The sequence below is a fragment of the Ruditapes philippinarum genome, unplaced genomic scaffold, assembly GCF_026571515.1.
Source record: "Ruditapes philippinarum isolate M1 unplaced genomic scaffold, ASM2657151v2 ctg2730_1_1_1_1, whole genome shotgun sequence".
Classification (NCBI taxonomy): Eukaryota; Metazoa; Mollusca; class Bivalvia; order Venerida; family Veneridae; genus Ruditapes; species Ruditapes philippinarum.
The window spans coordinates 1-27,857 of record NW_026852659.1 but is presented as its reverse complement, the minus strand read 5'-3'; the positions used below and the strand labels follow the sequence as shown (position 1 = coordinate 27,857).

Here is a 27,857-nt window from a genome sequence, read left to right as displayed (position 1 = left end):
ATTAACAGAAAAAACGGTAGTTTTGCATATTCTGGTAGATTTTATGTAATTTATATTGATTGTAAGTGACTTTTGTAAACTTAAATTTCTTTATTTTCTCACTCAATTTCTATACTTAAATAAAATTAAGCATAGCTTTAAAAGGAAAGGTCGTGGTGAAAAATCTTGGCAGAGTGAAAAATAGTGTGCTGTCTTGAAGCAGACGGACTCATGGGGCGTTGTGATACTCGTAGTAATTAGCATAAAACCTATGTAAAAGTTCAATTACAAGTACTTGCAAACACTGAAGACTTTAGTGGTTATATGAAACGTGTAATTATAAAGTATAATTAAGTTTTATATCTCTCAAAGTATTTTCAGTTATTTTAAAAGCTTCATATCACCAAAATAAATGTATATTCTTATTGGACCATGTTAATATTATGTAAAAAGGCAAAATTCAGACACACTATTTAAAGGCACATTTTGCCTCGGAAATTTTATTTTCCGTCTTTAGAAAGGGCACACTTTTAAATAATTGGTTTAACAGTATGTTAGATGCTTATCGCATGCAAAAAAAAAAAACGTTGAGTGTGAAATTATTTTTTTTTGTCTTGAAAGTAGCAAAATGTAAAGAAACTACATGTAGTAATTTCAATCCAAAATACTAAATCTCAATAAATATACTGGTACTAATTGCGAAAAAGGTACAGAAACAAAAAATGTTTCAGAAAAAAGGCATATTAGTTACTGTTACAAACTATAACAAATTTTGAGAAATAATGTTGTTTTTTTTTTTTTTTTTTTTTTTTTGGGACTAGTGGTCTTTGATATGTGTGTGTTTTTAATGAAGCTGTCGGAATGAAACATTTATACATTTTGAAGATAGGGAACAGTGTTATTTTGCTTGAAAATAAAAATTTTCATGTACTCACTAAATTACTTTAATGATAATGTTCCTTCTGGTCCAAAAAGCACGGCAGTCATTCCTACCATTTATTTTAGTTAAGGTGTATATATCGTCTTGTTATTGTAATGTATGACATTTCAATAACCAGAGCTGTTAAACGCTAACATTTCTAGTGATCGCATGCCGCGGGACAAGCCCTTGTTTGCTTGAGCAAGAAATTTGATATTCATCGCTCAGCACTGGCTGGTTCAACAAGCTGATTTTTAGCTTATAGCCTCCTTCACAAGCAAGGTTTGTATACACTGAACACTAATATGATCCGAGGACCCATACTCTTAGAATGATCGCGATTACATATATATAAGGATTGCTTAATAAGCTTTTACATAATACAAGTTTTTCCTAGCAATTATAAAGCATTTTCCAGAACGAGTACACATTTTAGCAGAACAAGTGAATTTTTTAAGTTGCTCGTCCTGCAGGACGAGTTGCTTTCAAAACCTTTGTCGAGCTCTGTACGCTTTTCTAATGCAGTAAAAGGATAACGAGATATGTTTTTAAATTTATTTGTTCAACAAATTATTATAACAAATAAGTAAACACGGTGGGAAGATTGTGGGTATATGTGTGTCATACGTTTCCTTACTTATTTTCTTTAATCATATACATGCAGATGCGTCAAATTATTGCTACATTCATGCAATATATTTTAGTAATATAAACTACTGTACAAACCAAATAATTCAATCACATGATAAGAATTGTAGTGATGATTTGTATAAATAAAGAATTACTAAAATCGAATTATTTTAAAATACTCCATCGACAAACTCTGTAATAAACGTAGCAAAGATATACCCAAATATGTATGTTTTGGCTGAAAAAGATAATACTAGAATATTGTGAAATGAAACAATCCTACAAGAGGGCCATCACTAGTTTTCTGCCCATATATAGTAAAGGGCTGACCAGCAGGAGGTGTATTCACAGTTCCTTCGAAAATGCCGTTTTCATCCTTCACCAGGTCCTGGTACATCACACTGGCTCTTGCTATGTTTGGACACCCCATGATAATAACAACAGTAGAGTTTGAAGGTAGATCTTTCCAGAGAGGTTTGTATAACGTACATTTTAATTCAAGCGCAGCTTCAAACGCAACCGGAAATCCGGAATGCACGTGACTAGATTGGTCACAGTCTATCAGAAATGTTGCAACCGGTCTAAAACCACTACTGGCATCCTGTTTTCCGAATAACGTAAACTTAAAATATCCCTCAAACGGAAACCGCATTTTGATCGAAATCCCGCGTTCTTTTGTAGTTATTAGACAATAGTTCGTGAGGTCTTTATTTTCAGTGATGTGTTCTAGTTTCGTCATGCCTGCAACATTACGTTTGGTTTTCAGCGGAAGGATTAGCTCACCGGAAGAGCAAGTGTATTCACAACATTTCGTTATATCCGAACAAAAGCCATATTTTGCATAATCCGGAACGGCTCCGAATATACGGAAATTTGTCGGAAACTGCCGAATAGTTTCTAGAACTTCAACACACTTCAAGATATAAGTAACGAGAAGTTCAGATTCACCAGCAGCATCTAAACTCTTTTGTGCAAATATATTTAGAAGGTAGTCCACCTCTTCAGGTGGTCTAATTTCGATTTTAAGCGTTCTTTCGTTAAGCTTGCAGGCGAAAAAGAACTTATCTAGGTTCCTGCTTCCATCTTTCCTCTGGAACTGTACGGTGTAGTCTTCTAAAATGCTAGCAACTTCCTCTAACTGTACCACAATGGTCTTACGTACTGTAATAATATGGTGTTGAGTATGAGTCACTGGTTTGACTTCCCATTCTAAAGCCGCCTTCTCCATTTTCAATCTGAAAATGGACATACGTCAATGTGATTTGCTGGTAAACAAGGCTAACAAATGCATTATTTGTCCAGGCACTCGCCTCTTTATTAATTTAAAGCAGTGGTCCACGAGGATGTTTTAGTTATGTTATATCTTGAAATGATGGTGAATCAACAAATCGTCAAAAACTCGAAATTATCAACTATTTGTTTAAAGTACAAACACACAAAATACTATTTCCCTCAAAAATCAAGTTTATTTTGGATTTGGCGATAAGTGAATTATTGTGACCTATTTAATACACAAGTAAAATTTTGTGACCGATTTTATATGCATGAAGTGTCAGAAAAAGATACTAGTATATGTCGTTTATTTGTCACATAAAAAGAAGAAAAAAAAAGAAAAAAAAACAATTTTGCCTGTATGCTTTCGAATTAGCATTGGACCAATTTGATATTCAACAAATGGATGAGGACATTCTCATTGCTGAACTACTACTATTGTACATACCTTTGATTGAAGGAGTTTGCACTAACAGGTGACGGTAGCAGTTGCCATCTAGCACTTTCTCTAAAATCTCCATCCATGTACGGGAAATGGTCTACAATCATTTTATCTGGGTCAACAATGAAATAAAATTCCTAAAAATAGAAACAAACAATTAGCCAAGTCATCTCTAAGGTACGTATATGATTTAAAAATTAATCATTGATCAGTATTGTACAACATATTTTACACGGATGCAATTCATGTTTATTTTCTATCTTTGTGTGTGTTTTTGTGTATCCGTTCATGTTGATTAATGTTTTTTGTCTTGTTTGATTTACGGCGCATCAACTTAGGTCATATTGAAAACATAACAGGAAAGGAAAGATGATTTTGGCTAATGATTTTGGCTAACATCGGGTGTTTCAAACTTTAAGCATGACCAAGGGTCAAAGCTACCTCATCTGCTGGAGCTGAGAGATGCATAGACTCCAGTAATTTGGTCCTTTGATTATGCAGGGAGAAAGGGTGGCTACAATTCTGATTTTTCAACCCTTAAAGACAACCCTTCAGCTACAAGGGCGCTATCCAAGCATGTGGTTATAGTGATAGTTTACAAATTTAATATGTTGTGCTTATCTATATTAGCAATGTTAAATAATATCCGACCTGAAATTTACGATGCCATTTCCGTTGTTTGTCCATGTGTCCTGCTCCCCATGTGCAGTCAATGAAAAACCAGTTGCGGTTGATGTAAACAGCGTTCCAATAATGCAAGATACTGCTTTCAGTGAAGCTAACAATATCTCCGACCTGATGGTCGTAACCTTTGACTACACCGTAAATTACCTTGACAGGGATACCTTCAAATCTGAAATTAAAACTTGAAAACTAATTACAATGTACAACAACAGGGAGAAAGCAGAACCACGAAATGGCACAAATATAAAGGTTCCGTGACCATAGCCGATCAAAGCCGGTGCTAAGGGACATGGACGATAGCTTGCATTTAGCTCTGCCGTTCATGAAGCGCTCGATCGATCAAACCGATTCAGTAACATTTTTAATCGTGTTGCATCGGGCAAGATCTTCCAGTTTTCTATCTTTTATCATTTTTTATGTAAGTAGTGTTTGATAAAAACAAATACGACAGAAACCTACATGATAAATAAAGGTTACTTATGACATTGAATCAAAATTTGAACTGCTGAACGTTGAACCTTATAAAATAATTTCTGGAAATCAAATATATTATTAAACATGAGTCGAAGACGCATTTCATAAAATACCACTAGTGTTCTTATGTCGAATTCCTTTTGTGTGAGAAGCAACCTGGTAGAAAAGATATTTTTACTCTCCAGCTCTCCAGTTAACAAGACTGATCTGTTAAAGACAGAATGTACTGTGGAATCAAAGAGTGCTACATTTATTGTAATGAGGTAAACAATTAACCTGCACATTGCCTCCATTAGGTTGGCATACCCTTCTGATATAGTGTAACCGGTCTGGAGGACATCCTCAGCGTCAACAGACTGTAACATCTTCTCTCCGAAATATCCCTCTATGTCAAAACTGTGATAGCAAAAACATATGCCGAAATTAAGATTGTGTAAACAATATGTTGATATTGTAATTCGCGGTGAGAAAAAAATCAAAACATTTGGACACGTGTAGAGAGGCATGAACTTAAATTGCGATACATGGACCAAACACTTTGAATCTTTGATAAACAAGAAAATTACAATGAAATTTCTCTTTCAATCAAACTAGATATAGGTGAAATATTAATAAATGAGATAATTACATTTGATAGAGATAAGCGATATAAATATCTTACATTGTTATATACGTGAATGCATGTATTATGCGAATACTAGCTGTAACACGCAAGCAACAAAGTTTGAATCTACGAGAACGATAAGAATAAAAAGTATAAAAACAACAGCGAAACATATATAAATGAGAAAATAGTAAAATCTTGTATTCAGGTAATTTGTTTTATGCTTTTAAGATTATTTTAATGTCTATACAAATGACTATATAAGTATAATTTTCTTATTTGATGACTTACATATTAAATCATTTTTTAAAAAGAATCTTACTAATGTATTTTATCTAACTTGCCATCTTAAGTTAGTTACGCAATGAGTTTTGCTTTGCTTGCTTTTCCAGAGTTAAATTATTAAGTACATATCGTTTAAGTAGATCTCGCGTTAGTTGAAATAAACAATAAACAAAGCTTACCTAATGTTAAAAGTGATCCATCTGTAAAACATCCTGACAAGTTGAAAATGATTCTCCGCCGCCGACTTGAAATAGTTTACAAGAGTTGACACAGATGCTTTAGCATTTACAGGTGCCTGGAAATATGAAAAGCAATCGTACTTATGTTTGCCTTATGAAATAATTGGCAAAGTTTTGTATTGTTTTGTGTTTTTAGTTGGACATTTGAAATAACGTTTGATTTATTATAACCAAAAGAAACTAGAACTGAATCCACTTCAAATTGGGTGATGAGTTTTACAATACAGGGATACCATTCTTGTAGGAATCTAGCTACTTTTAATCTTATTCATGGGATATTCTCATGTCGAATAGATACATGAGCAGTATCAATCAAATTCTGAAAGATGTGCATAGTCTATCTATAGCAAATAAGCAAATACTATGCTTATCTTTTAGTTAAACTAGTTATATTGCAGAGATGCATTTAAATATATGGAATTCAAACTGAATTTTCTACTTTGATAAAAGAATGCACACACTATATTTTGGAGCTTGAAGTCCTTAATGCTGGTCAAGTTAATTTGGTCATTTAAAAAACTTTAAATTTTGTTTAATGATATGTACTATGTATCTATAATGGGTTTACGAGTAATATGTAGCGTTTAAAACGTAACAGATCTTCTTCTGTGTTCTCAAAAGATGCTTGTTGAAACATACATGTAGAGTAATTATCAATATTTTTCAATATCAAAATTGAGCATAATTATTATATCTTTAACACTTTTGTGACAATGATTACCTTCACAGCATGTTTGTCAAACATGTTAAATTCGTTTAAATTCGGGACAATGTCTTTCTTTCTATATGTAGGTGGCTTCGGCTCCGGGTCATCTCCCAATTCCTGCACCTCCAATCCCCATCCAGAGTTGGTTATTCCCGTTAGATTAAATTGCTAGAAAAATAATATCAAAATTATAAACGTAACAACTTACACATGCAAGTATTTAAGTCAAGACTCTATAGACAATTAGTTTTGTCCTGCATGTTAAAGCATGATTCTTAATTACCAAATAGGTTTGCAAGAAGTGTGTTATTGACCCAAAACAATTTGATGTGGTTATATTTTTTTCAAATTGCTAATTTTCCTTCTTTCGTCCAATAAAATTTTTGAAATGGATGGGTAATTTGCAGTGTTGCAATGTATCAAAGTAACTTATTTTATTTCGATTAATTGATTGATTGATCGATCGATTTATCAATTGACCGACCGATTGATTGTGTTTGTAAGCTGTAAAGAATGAAGTCAATTTCATACTAATTCATTTCGGCATCACAATTGAGACCTTAATGTAGCCATATTTGTATTGCAATGGAATAAATAAGAATATCAATAAAACGATATCAGAAAATTAATTATAATTATTAATCATTACATCATCAACCAACCTGAGGTCTGTACACCCTACTCTCTATAATTTTATTTGGATTTGTCCATACTTCTTCTGCCTCATCAACCGTTGCCAAACCTTTGATGTTGTCATCTACTTTGAAAATCTCTCGCCGTCTCTCCTTTTCTTTTTGTAATACTTCTTGACTTTTTTGTTCCGTTTCAGTCAAAAACTTTCATTTCTTCCCTGAACTTTAATTTTTTTTTCGAAAATTTTAAATTATGTTTTGTGGGGAAAATTTTTCCTAAAAAGGAAAAAAACCTTTTTATACTAAATTGAACATTGTTATTATCAGGATTGTCATAAACCGAAAAACAAATGTATGTCCTTTTACAATCTTGTGATATCTCATACATTCAACTTTAGACACTCAGGAAATATACAGAATGCTAGCTAGTTGCAACAACTTTTGAGTATGCACGTAGATCTACAAGTAAGTTATCTTGCAAATAAAGAGGGAAATGGTACATAGAGACAAGTTTTTATCTCAGGAAGTAAATTTAACGAAATGAAGCGGAACATTTATTTTCAGAAATAAAATTTAAAAAAAGTGCCCTGGTTGTGAAAAATTATAGACATACCGTACAAGTTATTTGTATGAGGATTGAGGAATTTGTGTAAGAGAGATACAGATAGACAGGAAGTAGGTAAAATACACGTATTGCATGTTTTACATTGTTCAGTTGTTTCTCTTTTAGATTTTTCAACAAAACATGTTTTTAAATATATAATTCATATTATTCATTTCATTGAGTGTCCAACATTATTAATTTCGAGTTGATAATAACTTACTAACTTGAAGTTGTAGCTCCTGTTTCCTTCGTACTTCTTTGTTTGATTCTTTTTGTATCTCTTTAAGCTCTTTTTCCACACGTTCCTTTTGCAAAGGCTAAAAATGATAACGAGATATGACAATATTTGTATCTTACAAAAATAACAAAGAAAACGGCCGTAAAATTCAATTTATGTTATCAAAAAATATATACAGTGGACAAAAATATTGATACAATGAAAACAAATGTAAATTTATGCGATAGTACAATGATGTTTTAATTACTTAAAATACAGAAAAAACATTATCTCTTAAGAATGCCCACGATGGCAAAATCAAACATGTTGCAGCCCTGGTTTGATTTAGTCTGTTCATGGACGGTAGTGGTAATTGCTAGCTATCGTCCATTCCCCCTAGCATCGGCTTAAGCAGAATTCAACAATTTACATGGACTTGTAAAATATTGAATTGAATTTTGGCATAAGTAAATAAGTTAAACCTCATACTAGATAGTTTATTTCCATAGATATATTTTTGTATGTGATAAATAATTAGAATACATTTTAAAATTACATGTCATTTTATAAGTACAGTTTTCTAAGACATCGCAACACTATTTATCAATCTTTGTCAGAAGGCACACCCTAAATGGTAGGTAAGAGTCGTTTCAAAAGAATCTAGAGATTAAAGGTTTACAGTATCACATCCAGTCATTTACCGATGAGGAAATTGGTGGCGACGCTTTAAAACCGAACTGTCTTAGACAGTTAAGTGCAGAAACAACGATCGAGACACTGCTTCAAAAACAGAGCTTGTTGCAATAATGTATTTATATCTCAGAGACGTCACCATGTAAAGGCGTTTATTGCGTTGTAAGGTCATGTTATCATTGCTTTTTATTTAGTTTGTCAAAAACCACAGATATATATTGTTTATATTCATTAAATTAAAATAGAAAGTACCTGCATGATCCCCACGCTGTTGGAACCCCGACCTCTGTAAGTAAATTTGGTGGGCTCTTTAAGTACGGCATCGTCATCTTCTAAATCAGACAGCTCAGTAAGAACAACTATATTCGATTGTTTAGCTCGCTTGGCAGGTTCACCGACATCTGGCGGTTTGTTCAGATCCGAACTATAGCAACCACCCATTGTCTTCTGTTGAAAATATCTAAAATGTGTTTCTAATCAGCTTAATAAGTCTTGTTGCTATTGAAATCATGTGAAAAGGCGTCCTTTACACCCTTTTAAATAATTATATGAAGGTCATTTTTATGTTAAGCCTGTGTAAAATAAAGAAGTACATAGCGGTCAATATAACATTTCGAAGACGTGAGATTACAACACGTAGTATTACAATCGTGACTGATCAAACAAATAGTATTTGATGTAAGAATCAGCTAGAGATATCAAAACGTTTATCACTCACCTTATCTCAAAATTCTCCAATTCATTTCTTCTTCAATAAATAAGATATAAACAAAATGTGGCATTATCTCCAAGATAGATTTCAGTAAAGTTGTCGTTTGTTGTTCAAGTAAAATAACTTATGTCTCTTGAATGTTAATTATAAACTATTGACGCAAAACAGTTGTCTAAACAAACACCATGGCAACATTATAAGACTTTGATACAGTTTTCCTTTTCAGTGTACATAATAAAATGGTAAATCTAAATCACGTTTTAAAATGAATAACCTTTTAATAACACTTTAAGACCCTTTATTTTACATTTATATAAGCTTTTTATATTTTATAAAGTTATTTTTTCACAAAATAAAAATAAAAAGTCCTCGAATTAATTGTTTGACAGAGTTTATTTAAGATCATGAAACGTTATTTTCAAATCATTTTCAATGTGTTCATTAAGCATGAAACCTCTATTGTTTTTACCTCAATAAACCCAAATAGCTCTTCTACACGAAAAAATAGTACCAAATAAAAACAATTAACCATGTCAAGTTCAACAATGTCACTCTTACATAGAAGTCAATCATTTCTCAATTCATTAATGCTTGCTTTATCTTCGTCAGACTTTATCTATTTACATCTCAATGTTTATAAATGTTTTATAAAAATGTGACTATGTGATTCTAATATTAGTCCACTAACGGTAGATGAAAATATAACAGATATGTTTTTAATAACTGATTTCTTAATAACGTTATCTATTGGTGTTTTAATACATATTAAACCGAATCAATGTATTTTACTTTTTAGAAATGTACGAACATTTAAGATGAACGAATAAACGGAAAAAGGCTATACCATACTACCTTCGTAATATTAGTTTAAACTTGATAGTATGGTAAATCATGTTACGCCTATGACAACCGTAGAAGGAAGGTAAACTTAAGCAGAAAATATGGCCGTTAGTGGCCGTAAATTAAACCCATCTTTTTACAAAGGATCGGACATAGAACATGATTTTCCGTGTTCTCCTTGTTTTAAAGAAGGGAAGAATGTGGCTGCTATTAAACATTGCGTGGAATGTGATGAAAATCTGTGTCAAAAATGTTTAGGTGATCATAATAAGTTTTCGTCAATGAGAGGACATCAGTTACTAGACACGGTAAAACAACCGAGCGGGATAAAGCAGGAATTACCAAGTCAGAGATGTGAGAGACACGGAGGAAAATTGATTGATGTCTACTGTCCTGGTCATGATAAAGTTGGCTGCGCAACGTGTATGACTATTGAACACAGGTTTGAACAATTCTACTTTCGGTTTCGGTGCATTGACAAGGGAATTATTTTGATGTAAGACCCAGCAAGGAAAAACAAATATTTAATACTAGTATATTAATAGCTAGCCCTTTTTGTAGTCTGATATCTTGGCTGTTCAACCTATATATCCATTGAACATATGTTTGAAAAATTCTACTTTCGTTTTCGATGCATTGACAAGGCGAAAAGCCCAACCAAAAAATAAATAATATAAAGAATAAAATAACTGCCTCTTTTTGTCGTCAAAATGATTTTTAGTATATTGTATCATTGTTCCAGAGATAGCAATAAAGTTCATTACAATATTTTCTTCGGAGTCTATCAGCTTGTACGTTTTAATTCTGGGTAAATCGGCCATTTTAAATATGTGGAAGCTGGCAGAAATCGCCATTCGTCATGTCTTTTGTTGTTTAGATAAGTTATAGAATGAATTAAAGTTGAATACCACTTAAAATCATCTGTATCTCATTTTGAGTTCTCGGGATATAACACCCCCTCAATGTTTCTTGTTCACAATTATTATTTAAGACATCCTGTTAATTGATTCTAGTATAGCAATTTTAGTATTTCACTGAAATATGAATATTATGAATATACAATTCAAACAAAACAGAAGATTCTAGTTTTATGCCACATATAATAACGCTATTGTTTGAAAACTTTTTTATTATTAACAAAACAAATTTATTAATTAACTGTCGTGTGACATTAATTTATTATTATATTAATGTCATATTTTGAAAAAGAAGTAATAAAATCATAATGACAGAATGACAATTTTTTACCAGGTAATTTTTAGCATTTATATTGTATTTTGACATTTCATATTGATAACACCTTGTCTTGGCTATTTCATTGCAGTGGCTGCAAAGGTATAAGCTACATACCAGACATAGCTTGTAAAGCTAAAACCTCCGAAAAACTAAACCTGCTGGAAGCTGACCTAAACACACTACAGTCTCGTTTCCACGCCTTAAAACAAATCAAGCAGGAAGAAGTAGAAAATGCGAACAAAGAAAAAAGCCAATTGATTAAAGAAATAAAATCAGAAAGGAAGAAAATCAACGACCATTTGGACAAAATGGAAATGCAACTTCTTCAAGAAGTGGATGCCACCTTTCAGATAAAACTGCAACATATAGAGTCATGCATGAAAGAAGTTGATGCAAAGATCGTTTCACTTCAAGAAAATATGCAAAAGATCAGTGTTGCTAAACATGAAAACGTATCCGAGAAATATGTGCAGATAAAACTTGTTAACGAGAGAAGAAAAGATGCAGGCGATTGTTTAGAAAACTTAGGAGGGTCGGGAAAAACAGGCAGATTACGGTTTGAACCGGACGGACATGTGACTGATTCGAAATGTAACTTTATTGGAAATGTTCTTCATCTTCCAGTAATTGAAGCAGAAAAATGTCATGTTATTAATTTGAGAACAAAGAATGATAAGCATTCGTGCACAATATTTGACATGTGCATGTGTGAAGATGGGTGTATTGTTATGACAGATTATCATAATAAATGTATTAAGAAAATGAATGATTCCTTCCAGATCATATCGTCGCTGAATGTCAATGACAATCCTTTTGGTATTTGTCAGATAGACTCGACACTGCTGGCCGTTACTCTGATTAATGATAAGACAGTTCAGTTTATCTCTCAGACAGAGCCAATGAAGTTACAACATTCCTTTAAAGTCGGCGATAGATGTCGAGGTATTGCATACAATGACGGGATGATTTATGTTTGCTGTGGTGGATCAAAGAAACGAGAAGAGGAAGACGTCGGCCATTTAGCGGTATATTCTCTTTCTGGACAATTGTTAGCATCGTACTTTGGTGACATTCAATGTCCTTCACGTGTTATAATCTCAAGCCTCAAAATGGAAATATTTGTGTCTGACGTATATGAAGGTATCTTTCTCGTTGATAAAAACCAAAGTATTAAACACATTACTGTAGATAAGCAACTTTTTTCAGATTGTTGTGTTTTTGGGGAAAAAAAAAAGTCAGTTTATGTTTGGGTTTGTATAATCAAACAATTTCTTTAATGTCAAAAAATGACGGGGGATAAGGTTTAAACTATTACAGGCAGAATGGTTTTTCAAAAAACCCGTTTTGGGGTTTTTTTTTTCCGAAACAAAAATCAAGGGCCTTTGTCTCCTGTAGAGAAAGTGACATACTTAATGTCTTTACCTTAAAAAAAAGCCATTGACGTTTCTTAAAAGTATTTATGACAGACATGAAAGCATAAGTGTTTTCTTCAATATTATCTGACAGAAATGCCTCTTGAGGAAATGTGCCACTGAAAACATTTTACCTTATGAAGAAGTGAGTTGTTTGTCACTTTTCACATAAAAAATAAAGAAACTTCTTCCTATGACAAAGTGGTTAACAAACCCTTTTAAGGCAACAATAATAACGCATATTTATTGATGTCTTTCTTCATTATGATGCTAAAATAACATCACACATAATCTAACTCCACAGGTTTGCAAAGCATTTTCTTCAAAGTGTTATTCTGAAAGATTTAAGAGCTTCATTTGTTACAAAAAATTGGGAACTTAAAAAGGATAGAACAAAGCTCGCAAAGGTTAAAGGGATGGACCGAGCAAAAATGATTGAAGATCGAAAGACCAAATTAATAACCTTGCAATTTGCTAATCATTACACGTATCTATTCTGTTGACATATTCGCGAGATAAAGACTTAATCCTAAGGGTATACACATGGTCGAGTATAAACCGGTGAAGTTTCATAAGTACATTTACTTTGCTTTGTCAGAAAAGTCATAAATGTTCCGAATCAATTGGGACTAATAATATAACCAATACGTAGTTTTGAGAAGCACAACATATACTTTGTATCATCATATATAATTTTGTGTAAATTGTTTCTTTGTATATATGTTTTTGCACAATCCGGATGCCTTTAAGCGAAATAAAGTTTTGGTATTGTATTGGCAAAACCAAATAATTGATTTTTTCTTCAAACATTGCTGTTAAGAAACTATCTTGTCTTTTAATGTAAAAAGTTCTTATTTTTTTCTGGAATTTATAGTATATTTTAGCTCTTTTTAAAATAAAAGGTATATTATCACCACAACTCACTTTCACGAAACCCTTTTGAAAAACTGGTATACTATGATGCTTGTTAAAAGCAAATGAGCCTTATTCGGCCGATAGGTCCGTTTGGAACACCTTGCTGACACTAACCTTGTATGTAATCATATATTCGTACGTGTCTTAGATCACAAAAATAATTTAGTTGTATACAACTGTACACGTGTATGAAAGGAAACATGCACAAAAAGATGGAAAATGAAAATTCCCGGATAGGACCATAAAATGTCAGAGTATGAATAAAGGAAAAACTGTAAGGTATCTACGTTGACAGACTTAACAAAGATCTAAGCATTGAAACGCATACAAACTCATATTCTACAAACATTATCAAACAGTCCTTGAGAATTGGATTAGAAATGAATAAAGGGAAAACAAATAACAACGTAATTAGAAATAACAAAAGAATATATTTTAAGGCTAGATAATACAGCATTTTGTAATTGACGCAATCTTTCGTCATATCATTTAAAGTAACAATATATTGTTTATAAAAACAACTGTTGTATTTCCTATGTCAAATTCTTAGAAAAAAATGCAAATTCAAAAAGTTCTTCGCATGCGTCAATGATGTATTCATTTTGTTGTATTTAAGAATAAGGAGTGATTCGCCAACCTTACAAATTTAAATAAAATTTGCTATTGTACTAAGGAAATGCCCTCTCGAGATTCATCTGCAAAATGTACATTAGTATGTGAATGGATAGGTTCTTGATTTATTTATTTAGTACGTGTACCAGAAAGATTATAGTATAAATAAAAAAAAACTTAGATGTATATTGAATACTAAAATAATGTAACATACCAATTTTAAATGCATAAACATTTTATTTATATTGGAATGTGTCGAAATATGAAGAATCGCTTTTAAGTTCCAAAATATACAAATTGTATTGCCAAAATATGATAGATTTAGAAGAGTTACGTGAAATGCTTATCGTCCATGAATGCCCTATTATAATTCATCGTTTCTTTGTACACATACGAGTATATTGCTGGCTTTACGATTGTTTTGAAATGACAATGGTGATCTCGTTGAACCACTGCAAGACCGATGTGAATACAACCGCCAAATGTGTCTAAGTTCGTTTAGCTGATAGCGTCAGTGTCATGAATAATTCAAACAATCAATTAAGCAAAAGAGTAGGAAATGTCTAAAAGATTTAAAATTTGGTTTTCATAACATCCAAGATCGACTCGTTAATTTTCTGCCATGATGTTTGCTGGTCACCATTCATTTCTACAGTGTCGCTAACGAAACCTGCAAGTTCAGTCAGTGCATCCTGAAAAAAGTTGTCTTTGAGCGAAAATACAAAATAAATCTAACGAAAAGGTATTTAAGTATTTTGATATATTTTCTTTTTTGCGCTTGACTGTCTGATTTCCGCGATTGCAATGTTAAATTTTGATATGTTACGATATCTACAGGAAAGATACTAATTTGTAAGTGTTGGACCAGCGATCAACAATATATTAGATGCACAACTGTTCACATTTATTTTATTATCTTAAAAAAATCCGCAATCAACTCTTAAAGCAAAATATACTGTCGAATGCTTGCAGGCAAATGATCTAACTGTTTAGATCTACTTGTAGTGACTTCTGTTTTTGAAAAAATGCAATGCATTTCAGTTCTGAAAAAATATATAACAACCACTAATCCCATCTCAGAGTAATACTCAGTACCTTAAAAAGTCCCATGTCTGTGGTACCTCTTTTCTTATGACTGTCACACATTCCGCTGACTTTTTGATCCAACGTTCCGGCATTATCGAGGTTCTCCATCCATGACTGAACCATTTTACCAAACAAACCGGACTGCAATTTTATATCACAATTGGTAAACGCTTCCTTGATTTTTGGCTTGTTTGCGAAAAGCCTGTTAATAAAAGAAAGCAAACTATTTCATTTTGAGAAAAATTTATAAATTTTGAATTTTTTTATTTTCATTTTATAAACATTGCATATTCAGGTCCTAAAATATCAAATTATAACACTGTAAATTGAACATTAGCTGAAGACCTGTTTAGGACTATTGTTCCTTGAAGGATTTGCCTCTTTCTCTGAAAACATGTATTACATAATACATATTTATTTACAAATTTGTTCCATTTTATTAGATAACTGCAGTTAATTATGTTAAGAAACTATATTGTATGTCAATATATTGTTAAAGCTATAGTGCGGCGGATGTTACATAACTCGATATACAGGTCGAGCGACCTTAGCAATTATCTCCCGTGCACAATCAAATTTGTTAAATAAATGCTTTAAATATTACTAATGTCAAAGATGATGCATGTAATATGTAAAAATGTATGTAAAATTCACACTTTCGTTATCAACATGATTTAAATTCAATTCAGAAAGATTTTTAATCTGTTAAAGTATCTACTTCACCAGTAATAGATCTGGTGTAATATGTCAAGTTATTACAATTGGATTTTTATCACGTTTAATTTTTCCTTAGATTTTATGTTGCATAATTATATACTATTGACACATTCGACGAAAATGAGAAGTATAAGCATGTACATCATGTAATAGGTGATTATATGTTTCCATTTCCTATGTAAGATGTGCTACTATAATGCATGTTTGGGATCATGTCAATTTAATATTGATGCCATTTGTCATATTATATATTTTGCATATTGTACCACATGGGTCTATGACCTTCTGGGAAAAGATAAATAAACTTGTTAAACTTGTATTGCATTATTTACCTTGGTAGATGACCAGTAACATAAATGAATTATATATATTCTGAGACAGATTATTGTTTTTGTGTTAAAATTTCTTCTTAGTTTATACCAGTATTGATAAAATTTCTGCAAACATTTTAATGAACAATGGTGATACTGTAGTAAACAAGAGATATATGTGTCAGGATTATAAATACTTGGTAGAGATTTAACATTTTCATTCATGATGTGGACTCTGAAATCGACGAATAGGTGGGTGCAAATTTCTTTTACGACATAGAAAATTCGAGAACATTGTTAAGTTGTTGACTACATGCTAGTAGTATATGATGCGGACTTGGGCAGAATGCCTGGATCCACTGGAGCTGGAGCCACTGGAGCCACTGGAGATGGAGCCACTGGAGCTGCCCCCAGGCCCTATTACAATGACGTCATTGCGTGAGTTACTAATGAGGGGTCATTAAAAGAATGAGTCATCGCGTGAGTCAACTGTTACTCACTAATGAGGGGTCATTAAAAGAATGCGTCATCGCGTGAGTCTATATTAATTCTTAAATTATAAGTCTATTTATCGATTAGTTCCGAAACGCAATAACGTTCCTATATTAATCCAATAACTACATCCATACGCTGCACAGTTATCGATTTTAGCATAATATGACTCTAAATTTAAGGTCGCGCTATAGCGACTTTTAAACTTAGAAACATTATCGCTTAAAGAACGCCAAGTTCTAAGCGGAATAGTTTAAGTCGGAAGGAATTTTATGACCAATAAGTACACAGCAGAGCCATTTATAAATTTCTACATTTAAGGTCGCGCTATAACGACTTTTAAACATAAAAACATTATCGCTTAAAGAACGCCAAGTTCTAAGCAGAATAGTTTAAGTCGGAAGGTATTTTATCACCAATAAGTACACAACAAAGCCATTTATTAAATTGTTACCACTATTTTTATTTAAAAAAAAAAACAACATCCAAAACGACATAAAAAAATGAAATTAAAAAAAAAAGATTAAATAAAAAAAAAAAAACGACACAATATTATAAAAAATTCTCGAGTGTTCTTCCAGAACGATATTAATTAGTCAATATATAATCCAATATTCTGAGCGTTAGTATTTACCAATTGACACGATACATGAAATTAATTAAAAATTTACAACTAACTCGTAATCGGATTATTTACGAACAAACAGTCGTAGAAATTATTATAAAATGTTTCGTCTACTTACCTATACCAGTTTCTCGAGTTTATCCAGCAGGACTTGTACGGCTTTTTTGCCGCTTCTATCTTTCGTTTCTAAAAGGAAAAAAACAAACAAACTTTCTATATATTTTTAGGAAGTTGTGTTAAAATTTGCGGCGTAATTATGTTATAATAACCATTATTATATACATATTTAGGTCGCATTGTTACCGTTATTATTATTATTATTATTATTATTATTATACTTTGCTTTAGCTCGTGCGAGATTTTTTTATTAAAGGTCGATAAACACTTACCAAGGCATTGTCACTCCAGGGGATGGTCCAGTGAAAATAATATAAAATTCAAGTTTTAGTAGAATCAAACAAAATTTATCCGATTTACGTAATTAATAAAGTATCTGAAAATCGAAGGAAAACGAATGTTACGCTTTTTATTATTATTATTATTATTATTATTATTATTATTATTATTATTATTATTATTATTATTATTATCATATAGTTTGAATACAAAGAATAAATAAAAATAATAAAATAGATACATAAGGGTGCCTAGTGGTTAAGATGTTTGCCTCTTGTTACAGGGATCGTGGGTTCGAACCATACCAGGGTCACGAGCATGTTTTCTTACAATTAAATACGCAGCAAGCTTTTTTTTACAATCGAGCTAAAAGAAATAATGTTTAAACTAAAATAAATGCGTTATTATAACTGATAACGTACTAATACTTGACAAATAGTAACTAATTTTGAATACTTACTATTATCTCTTCGTCGAAAGATCTTTTCTGAAAGAAAGAAAAAAAAGTACTTATAGGCTGAATTATGCGAGTTATAAATTTACGAGCTATTCAGCTAGACGATAAATTACTTAATTACGAGAGATATCGGGCACGCTCGAATCATAACCCACGTTTGAGTCACAACCCACGGGCTATTTGTTGACTATATGATCATATATAATTATAAGTTTTATAGACAATAACAATGATTCGTAGTTAGTGACGCTTTCGTAAAAATATGCTACAAATTAATGATGCGTTATTTTGAATAATCCAATCGCGGGTTTGGAGAAAAGACTTTTAAATAAAATAAACCAATGAATGCTCTTTTATATAGCGTAATTTATCGCATTCGGGTATAAATACGATGAATATGAATTTTGAAAATAACGTTTAAAGTTTTACCAGCACAACTCCTTATATACTGTTATCGCAAGAGCCATATGTAGTCGAATTATATAGCATCGCAAGATATAATACAACAATTTTGTTTATATACAGTGAAGGTTATTTAATTATATTTTACATCTTTACAACCTTGTAGCAAATAATTATAAATGTCGGAAAACCCTGTGAGGGAACCGTATTTTTTATATATATTTTATTTTACTGAAAGCTAGCTGGCAAGTAACATGTATTAAGTGTTAAGTGTTATTAAGTGTATTACTTTCCAGTTGTATCAAGTAAAGAAATATATTTATGTGATAACAGTGATAATGTGGAAATGTAATTTAGATAAAAATATGGAAAAAAAACATAAAAAATAAAAAAAACATTAAAAAAAAACATTAAAAAAGAAAATAGAAATCTCAATACAACATTCACCTAAATGAAATGTAACATTAAATGGATTCTTTTTTTTTTTAAAAAAATGGAGCAAATAGATTGCGCAACAATGGTTCCACAAAATATGATGTTTTACGAAGACAGACTTGAAACTTTTAAAACCTGGTCTAATCAAATAATACCTAACAAATATACTTTGGCAAAGGCTGGCTTTTTTATACTCTTTGTGGTGACATAACATAATGTTTTGCCTGTCACGTAAAAGTGCGGGATTGGCTTACAACTGATATTGCATTAGATGAACACTTAAATTTTCACCTCAGTGTGTTTTTCTTAAAATGCTTGGATACGGATGTAATGACCAGCCTGATAACAAAAATCAAGTGAACAATCCCTTTTCTTCAGAACCGCAAAAACCATTATTACCAACGACACAGACATCAAATATATTTGGACATTCGGCACCTGCCAATTGCTTTGTGGGACGTCCTGAAAAACCTGCTACAAACTTTGGTACATTATCTGGTGGATTTAAGTGGCCTTCTAAATAAAAGGTATAAATCTCTTCTTTTTTTTTTTTTTGAAAAAGAGATATAATTCTTAAATTTATGCACATAAACTTTTTAAGCATATAAGATTGTGAAATATCATCCGCTAATACTATTAATGAAGACATATTGACTACCGAGCACGTTGATTACGTAACTCCTACTTCAGGGAGTGAAAAAACAGAATGGTGTTATTTATGCAAGTAAGTGCTGAAAGCTCATTTAAAAAAATACTTTATGTGGACATCTATGTTGTGGAAACTGTTATTCCAACATTATTAAAGGATGGTCCTGTAAATGCTCCATTACAAAATTATAAAATTTGAAGTTGTTCCATGGATTGAATGTAAAGTTGACACACGGCCAATATGGGAAAGGGCGGTCAATACGGGATTTAGCCAAGCAGGATTTAGGAAAAACTTGGCGTTAAAAGAGATTAGATATTGACTATTTTGGACACCAATTTGAAAATGCTTAGCATTTTTTTGCGCAATAGTGTTAGTTTATTTGGTTTGTAGAGACGTATATGTCTATACGTGCTGTACTGTTTTTTATAACAAGATGGAGCATTGCAATTTATATACATTTTTTTAGATTTCTCTATATGTCTTCCAACAGTATTTCTTTTTGATGACAATACCATTCATATCCATACATATATTTTCTTTCTCATTTGAACAGAAAATTTGAGATTTGATCAAGTATACAACTACGGCCTCAGGCCAATCCAATAACAAGGCCAAAATGAATTCAACTAATTAATAACATAATTAATAACATAATATTATTAAATGTGTAATTGATCGGCTGGTTTAGTTAATTTTGATGACATTATTCTTATTATGCTAAATGTATTTACATAATGTAAGAAAAATATATTGAGTGATATCTTTTTATGTATATCGTCCACCAGCTATGAATAGTGCCTATAAAATTCACCACCTTTTATATATAGACATTATATAGAAAGTTAAATTTTTATGAGTTTTTTTCTTTCTGGTCACATTAAACCTTATCAAAATATTATGCAATATTTTTATATCTTTTTTTCTAATTTTTAAATCATCTTTCACTTGGTATCAGTATCTGTATTGCATTTAAGTGATCGATGTATTTGATTTTTTCGTTTGGGTTTGGGTTTTATAAGGTACTTTTCCTGATAATTGTGGATTTTGTTATTTCATTTTTATGGTGGTATATTTCTGCCAACAGTGAACCATATAATTATCGCGTTAACTATTTGACTAACTAGCTAGTTTTCCTGTTAACACGATACATAACAGATATTGTTCAGACTAACTAGATATATTTTTTCTGTTAGATAGATAAATAACGAATAAGTATGTAACTTCTAAAAACACTAAAAAGTGTCCAGAACTGCCAACATTTACCAGTTAAATATCAGATAATTATCTGTTTATCTATAAAACTTTTGTGTTTATTAGTGAGTAAACTAAGTATCAGATAATTATCTGAATAACTATATACAATTTTAGTTAATACATAATGCGGAATATTTCGGACATATCCTTGCGTTTCTTATTATTATCTAACACATTAAGTGATTATCTGGAAAGGTTTTCTGTTACCAGTTAAATAACAGATAATTATATTATTATATCTACATCAATTTTGTATTAGTTAGTTAACTACATAAATATTAGATAATTATGTGTACAACTAGTTAAATTTTCAGTTAACAGATAAAAGATATTGCTGAATGCTTTGGACATCCCTTGTAAGGGCGCGTTACTGACCAAAATTCAATTTTAACGACCGAAACATTTAACGAACGAACATTTTTTTCTTTGAAAAAGGTGTAAATTGATGATTTGTAGAAAGTAGTACATTTTTCATTGTTAAACTTTCAAATTACCTGTATGCTAAAATTTGATAATGTTATAGAGTTTGCGAGCGTGCCTATATTATTGATTGTCTACCTCAATAACTAAAAAGTACGCCAAACTGAAATGACTTATAATTAAATAGTATGATATTTTGTAAAATTTTTTAGTTCCCCATCTCTTTTTGCTGAACGCGCATTTAAAATTATGGAATTTAAAGACAGCAAAGTAGGATCACAAACTTGTTTCCTAACTGAACAACAATTAATGTAAGTAATCAAAGAAAAAAGCCTTGCAATTTGTGGATAACTTGGCAATAACACTAAATGGAGATAGTTCTGTAAGCGGCGTTATAGAAACGAAATGTTTAATATCCTGTCGCCAGTTGAACGACTCCATAGAGAAAGCGTTATCCACCCCAGACTTAAATTTTTGTATATGCCCCGGATTAAGCATGATAAGCTATAACAAATGCTTATTACTTTCTGTCAAAATTTGATTCGCTTTATAATTGGAACGCTTAACAATATGTTTCACGTCCTTTTATAGAATAGGTCATTTAATACTTTTATATAGAATGACTAACGCTTTAGCTTCTACTATTTTCTACCCGGACTACAGGGTGACGTTACGATGACCCATAAACGAATCAGAAATGGGGACGCTATCATTACGTTTTTAATAGCCAATTGCAACCGTTCTCACTCATGTTAGATTGATGGTATATAAATTGGAGTTAATTTTCTAAGCGTTATTTAGAGAAATATTAATGTGGGAGCAGTCCATGTCAAACCAGACGACGAAAGTAATTTTTAACGAAGTGGTAAAAACTGTAGTATTTTTCGTAGAAGAGGGTAATCGTCTAAGACCAGTACCCAAAAAGACACAAAACAGAAAGACTAAAAGAAATTTGAAAGTTCTGAAACCAGTGCCATTTACGTCGCAAGATCGACGCGATATGTCAGTTAAAAGGGATTGATATTTATTTTGACCATACGTCATGAGTACCAGAATAACGCGGAACGCGTTATTAATCAAGCTGACAATTGGTCAAAATAAATATCAATCCCTTTTAACTGACCTATCGCGTCGATCTTGCGACGTAAATGGCACTGGTTTCAGAACTTTCAAAATTTCTTTTAGTCTTTCTGTTTTGTGTCTTTTTGGGTACTGGTCTTAGACGATTACCCTCTTCTACGAAAAATACTACAGTTTTTACCACTTCGTCAAAAGTTACTTTCATCGTCTGGTTTGACATGGAGTGCTTCCACATTAATATTTCTCTAAATAACGCTTAGAAAATTAACTCCAATTTATATACCATCAATCTAACATGAGTGAGAACGGTTGCAATTGGCTATTAAAAACGTAATGATAGCGTCCCCATTTCTGATTCGTTAATGGGTCATCGTAACGTCACCCAGTAGTCTGGGTAGAAAATAGTAGAAGCTAAAGCGTTAGTCATTCTATCTGAAAGTGTTAGATGACTCATTCTATAAGGACGTGCAGCGCATTGTTATGAGTTCCAATTATGAAGCGAATCAAATTTTGACAGAAAGTGATAAGCATTTGTTATGCTTAACATGCTTAATTCGGGTCATATACATAAATTTGAGTCTGGGATGGATAACGCTTTCTCTATGGAGTCGTACAACTGGCGACAGGATATTAAACATTTCGTTTCTATAACGCCGCTTACAGAACTGTCTCCATTTAGTGCTATTGCCAAGTTATCCACAAATTGCAAGGCTTTTTTCTTTGATTACTTACATTAATTGTTGTTCAGTTAGGAAACAAGTTTGTGATCCTACTTTGCTGTCTTTAAATTCCATAATTTTAAATGCGCGTTCAGCAAAAAGAGATGGGGAACTAAAAAAATTTACAAAATATCGTACTATTTAATTATAAGTCATTTCAGTTTGGCGTACTTTTTAGTTATTGAGGTAGACAATCAATAATATAAGAACGCTCGCAAACTCTATAACATTATCAAATTTTAGCATGAAGGTAATTTGAAAGTTTAACAATGAAAAATGTACTACTTTCTACAAATCATCAATTTACACCTTTTTCAAAGAAAAAATGTTCGGTCGTTAAATGTTTCGGTCGTTAAAATTGAATTTTGGTCAGTAACGCGCCCTTACAAGGGATGTCCAAAGCATTCAGCAATATCTATCTTTTATCTGATAACTGAAAATTTAACTAGTTATACACATAATTATCTAATATTTATGTAGTTAAGTAACTAATACAAAATTTATGTAGATATAATAATATAATTATCTGTTATTTAACTGGTAACAGAAAACCTTTCCAGATAATCACTTAATGTGTTAGATAATAATAAGAAACGCAAGGATATGTCCGAAATATTTCGCATTATGTATTAACTAAAATTGTATATGGTTATTCAGATAATTATCTGATACTTAGGTTACTAACTTACAAACACAAAAGTTTTATAGATAAACAGATAATTATCTGATATTTAACTGGTAAATGTTGGCAGTTCTGGACACTTTTTAGTGTTTTTAGAAGTTACATACTTATTCGTTATTTATCTATCTAACAGAAAAAAATATATCTAGTTAGTCTGAACAATATCTGTTATGTATCGTGTTAACAGGAAAACTAACTAGTTAGTCAGATAGTTAACGCGATAATTATATGGTTCACTGTTGGCAGAAATATACCACCATAAAAATGAAATAACAAAATCCACAATTATCAGGAAAAAGTACCTTATAAAACCCAAACCCAAACGAAAAAATCAAATACATCGATCACTTAAATGCAATACAGATACTGATACCAAGTGAAAGATGATTTAAAAATTAGAAAAAAAGATATAAAAATATTGCATAATATTTTTGATAAGGTTTAATGTGACCAGAAAGAAAAAAACTCATAAAAATTTAACTTTCTATATAATGTCTATATATAAAAGGTGGTGAATTTTATAGGCACTATTCATAGCTGGTGGACGATATACATAAAAAGATATCACTCAATATATTTTTCTTACATTATGTAAATACATTTAGCATAATAAGAATAATGTCATCAAAATTAACTAAACCAGCCGATCAATTACACATTTAATAATATTATGTTATTAATTATGTTATTAATTAGTTGAATTCATTTTGGCCTTGTTATTGGATTGGCCTGAGGCCGTAGTTGTATACTTGATCAAATTTCAAATTTTCTGTTCAAATGAGAAAGAAAATATATGCATGGATATGAATGGTATTGTCATCAAAAAGAAATACTGTTGGAAGACATATAGAGAAATCTAAAAAAAATGTATATAAATTGCAATGCTCCATCTTGTTATAAAAAACAGTACAGCACGTATAGACATATACGTCTCTCCAAACCAAATAAACTAACACTATTGCACAAAAAAAGCTAAGCCAAGTTTTTCCTAAATCCTGCTTGGCTAAATCCCGTATTGACCGCCCTTTCCCATATTGGCCGTGTGTCAACTTTACATTCAATCCATGGAACAACTTCAAATTTTGTAAATTTGTAATGGAACATTTACAGGACCATCCTTTGATAATGTTGGAATAACAGTTTCCACAACATAGATGTCCACATAAAGTTGTTTTTTTTAAATGAGCTTTCAGCACTAACTTGCATAAATAACACCATTCTGTTTTTTTACTCCCTGAAGTAGGAGTTACGTAATCAACGTGCTCGGTAGTCAATATGTCTTCATTAATAGTATTAGAGGATGATATTTCACAATCTTATATGCTTAAAAAGTTTATGTGCAATTTAAGAATAATATCTCTTTTTCAAAAAAAAAGAAGAGATTTAAACCTTTTATTTAGAAGGCCACTTAAATCCACCAGATAATGTACCAAAGTTTGTAGCAGGTTTTTCAGGACGTCCCACAAAGCAATTGGCAGGTGCCGAATGTCCAAATATATGTCTGTGTCGTTGGTAATAATGATTTTTGCGGTTCTGAAGAAAAGGGATTGTTCACTTGATTTTTGTTATCAGGCTGGTCATTACATCCGTATCCAAGCATTTTATGAAAAACACACTGAGGTGAAAATTTTAAGTGTTCATCTAAGGCAATATCAGTTGTAAGCCAATCCCGCACTTTTACGTGACAGGCAAAACATTCTGTTATGTCACCACAAGGAGTATAAAAAAGCCAGCTTTTGCCAAAGTATATTTGTTAGGTATTATTTGATTAGACCAGGTTTTAAAAGTTTCAAGTCTGTCTTCGTGAAACATCATATTTTGTGGAACCATTGTTGCGCAATCTATTTGCTCCATTTTTTTCTAAAAAACAAAGAATCCATTTAATGTTACATTTCATTTAGGTGAATGTTGTATTGAGATTTCCATTTTCTTTTTAATGTTTTTTTTTAATGTTTTTTTATTTTTTTATGTTTTTTTTTTCCATATTTTTATCTAAATTACATTTCCACATTATATCTGTTATCACATAAATATATTTCTTTACTTGATACAACTGGAAAGTAATACACTTAATAACACTTAACACTTAATAAATGTTACTTGCCAGCTAGCTTTCTGTAAAATAAAATATATAAAAATACGGTTCCCTCACAGGGTTTTCCGACATTTATAATTATTTGCTACAAGGTTGTAAAGATGTAAAATATAATTAAATAACCTTCACTGTATATAAACAAAATTGTTGTATTATATCTTGCGATGCTATATAATTCGACTACATATGGCTCTTGCGATAACAGTATATAAGGAGTTGTGCTGGTAAAACTTTAAACGTTATTTTCAAAATTTATATTCATCGTATTTATACCCGAATGCGATAAATTACGCTATATAAAAGGGCATTCATTGGTTTATTTTATTTAAAAGTCTTTTCTCCAAACCCGCGATTGGATTATTCAATATAACGCATCATTAATATGTAGCATATTTTTACGAAAGCATCACAAACTACGAATCATTGTTATTGTCTATAAAACTTATTCCCTGCGGTCTGGAGACCGCAGGGTATTGGTACGCGTTTAACTTTTGAAGCATGGAGGAGCACGTGACCTGTTTTCGGTACATGGAGGAGCATGTGATCTGTAAACCGTACACGATTGGTTAATTGACCTTTTCGAAAACCTGGCTAAATACCGTTTGTCGGTACGTTACGGAATAACCTCTAGGGAATTAGTCAGAATTACACCTAATTAAGAACAAAAAACTGTTACGTGATATTTCTAATTTTCTATAATTATTTTACCGTTTTAGGTGGAAAAACTTGAATGATGTATTTGAAAATTATCATTGTATCTCAAATTTTACAAACAATAAATTGTTTATACTGAAAATCTACAAAATTAAAATATTCGTAGTGGCATCTGCCATAATAAATAGAGATATTTTCTGCGTAAATTTGTGTGTTTACTTTATTTTATTTTTTTTTGCTTGGAATTATTCATAAAATGGTAGGCTTATTTAATCATTTTCTTAAAAAGAAATAATTGTTTAATGTTCGACCTTCTCCTGTCATCAACGGTCACCAGTTTCCAAAGACTTTCTTCTATTTTGATCGATTATTGTCAACTATATTCCTGATACAAACGTTTATTTATTCCCCTCTCCCAAAACAATGTTGAAAATAGTTAAATGAAATATCTTTATATCATTCCCCGCAGGAAACCATTTTACTTGTAATTATATATGAATCATATAGTCAACAAATAGCCCGTGGGTTGTGACTCAAACGTGGGTTATGATTCGAGCGTGCCCGATATCTCTCGTAATTAAGTAATTTATCGTCTAGCTGAATAGCTCGTAAATTTATAACTCGCATAATTCAGCCTATAAGTACTTTTTTTTCTTTCTTTCGGAAAAGATCTTTCAACGAAGAGATAATAGTAAGTATTCAAAATTAGTTACTATTTGTCAAGTATTAGTACGTTATCAGTTATAATAACGCATTTATTTTAGTTTAAACATTATTTCTTTTAGCTCGATTGTAAAAAAAAGCTTGCTGCGTATTTAATTTTAAGAAAACATGCTCGTGACCCTGGTATGGTTCGAACCCACGATCCCTGTAACAAGAGGCAAACATCTTAACCACTAGGCACCCTTATGTATCTATTTTATTATTTTTATTTATTCATTGTATTCAAAATTATTATGATAATAATAATAATAATAATAATAAAAAGCGTAACATTCGTTTTCCTTCGATTTTCAGATACTTTATTAATTACGTAAATCGGATAAATATTTGTTTGATTCTACTAAAACTTGAATTTTATATTATTTTCACTGGACCATCCCCTGGAGTGACAATGCCTTGGTAAGTGTTTATCGACCTTTAATAAAAAAATCTCGCACGAGCTAAAGCAAAGTATAATAGTAAAAATAATAATAATAATAATAACGGTAACAATGCGACCTAAATATGTATATAATAATGGTTATTATAACATAATTACGCCGCAAATTTTAAA

The 27,857-nt window shown here is 31.4% G+C and overlaps 3 protein-coding genes across 3 annotated transcripts; 1 reads left to right on the top strand and 2 right to left on the bottom strand.

Moving 5' to 3' along the window:
- Positions 1-1,713: 1,713 nt before the first annotated feature.
- LOC132720309 (kyphoscoliosis peptidase-like) lies at positions 1,714-8,842 on the bottom strand. The gene is made up of 9 exons (XM_060704431.1): positions 8,633-8,842; positions 7,695-7,787; positions 6,897-7,070; positions 6,250-6,402; positions 5,469-5,584; positions 4,677-4,796; positions 3,894-4,095; positions 3,249-3,379; positions 1,714-2,763 (listed from the first exon to the last, which is right to left on the bottom strand). The coding sequence occupies exons 1-9, from the start codon at positions 8,819-8,821 to the stop codon at positions 1,782-1,784; spliced, it is 2,160 nt and encodes a 719-aa protein (XP_060560414.1). The 5' UTR covers positions 8,822-8,842; the 3' UTR covers positions 1,714-1,781.
- A 1,140-nt stretch (positions 8,843-9,982) lies between these two features.
- On the top strand, positions 9,983-13,083 carry LOC132720301 (uncharacterized). The gene is made up of 3 exons (XM_060704421.1): positions 9,983-10,374; positions 11,257-12,402; positions 12,885-13,083. Exons 1-3 carry the CDS (start codon positions 10,034-10,036, stop codon positions 13,081-13,083), a joined length of 1,686 nt encoding a protein of 561 aa, XP_060560404.1. The 5' UTR covers positions 9,983-10,033.
- Positions 13,084-14,679: 1,596 nt separating this feature from the next.
- Positions 14,680-18,221, bottom strand: LOC132720280 (globin-1-like; the record flags this gene model as incomplete). Its single annotated transcript, XM_060704382.1, has 4 exons — positions 14,680-14,799; positions 15,203-15,395; positions 17,457-17,524; positions 18,195-18,221. Coding segments are annotated over 4 exons (408 nt in total), but the record flags the coding sequence as incomplete, so codon positions are not given.
- Between the last annotated feature and the right edge of the window lie 9,636 nt (positions 18,222-27,857).

Excerpts from the sequence above, each read along its gene's own strand:
- LOC132720309 (XM_060704431.1), bottom strand. The coding sequence starts at position 8,821 with ATGGGTGGTTGCTATAGTTCGGATCTGAACAAACCGCCAGATGTCGGT. Across the intron at positions 7,788-8,632 it reads ACAGCGTGGGGATCATGCAG|CCTTTGCAAAAGGAACGTGT; the intron begins GTACTTTCTATT and ends TATCATTTTTAG. Across the intron at positions 2,764-3,248 it reads GCAAACTCCTTCAATCAAAG|ATTGAAAATGGAGAAGGCGG; the intron begins GTATGTACAATA and ends GTCCATTTTCAG.
- LOC132720301 (XM_060704421.1), top strand. The coding sequence starts at position 10,034 with ATGGCCGTTAGTGGCCGTAAATTAAACCCATCTTTTTACAAAGGATCG. Across the intron at positions 10,375-11,256 it reads TGTATGACTATTGAACACAG|TGGCTGCAAAGGTATAAGCT; the intron begins GTTTGAACAATT and ends ATTTCATTGCAG. Across the intron at positions 12,403-12,884 it reads GTTTTTGGGGAAAAAAAAAA|GTTTGCAAAGCATTTTCTTC; the intron begins GTCAGTTTATGT and ends CTAACTCCACAG.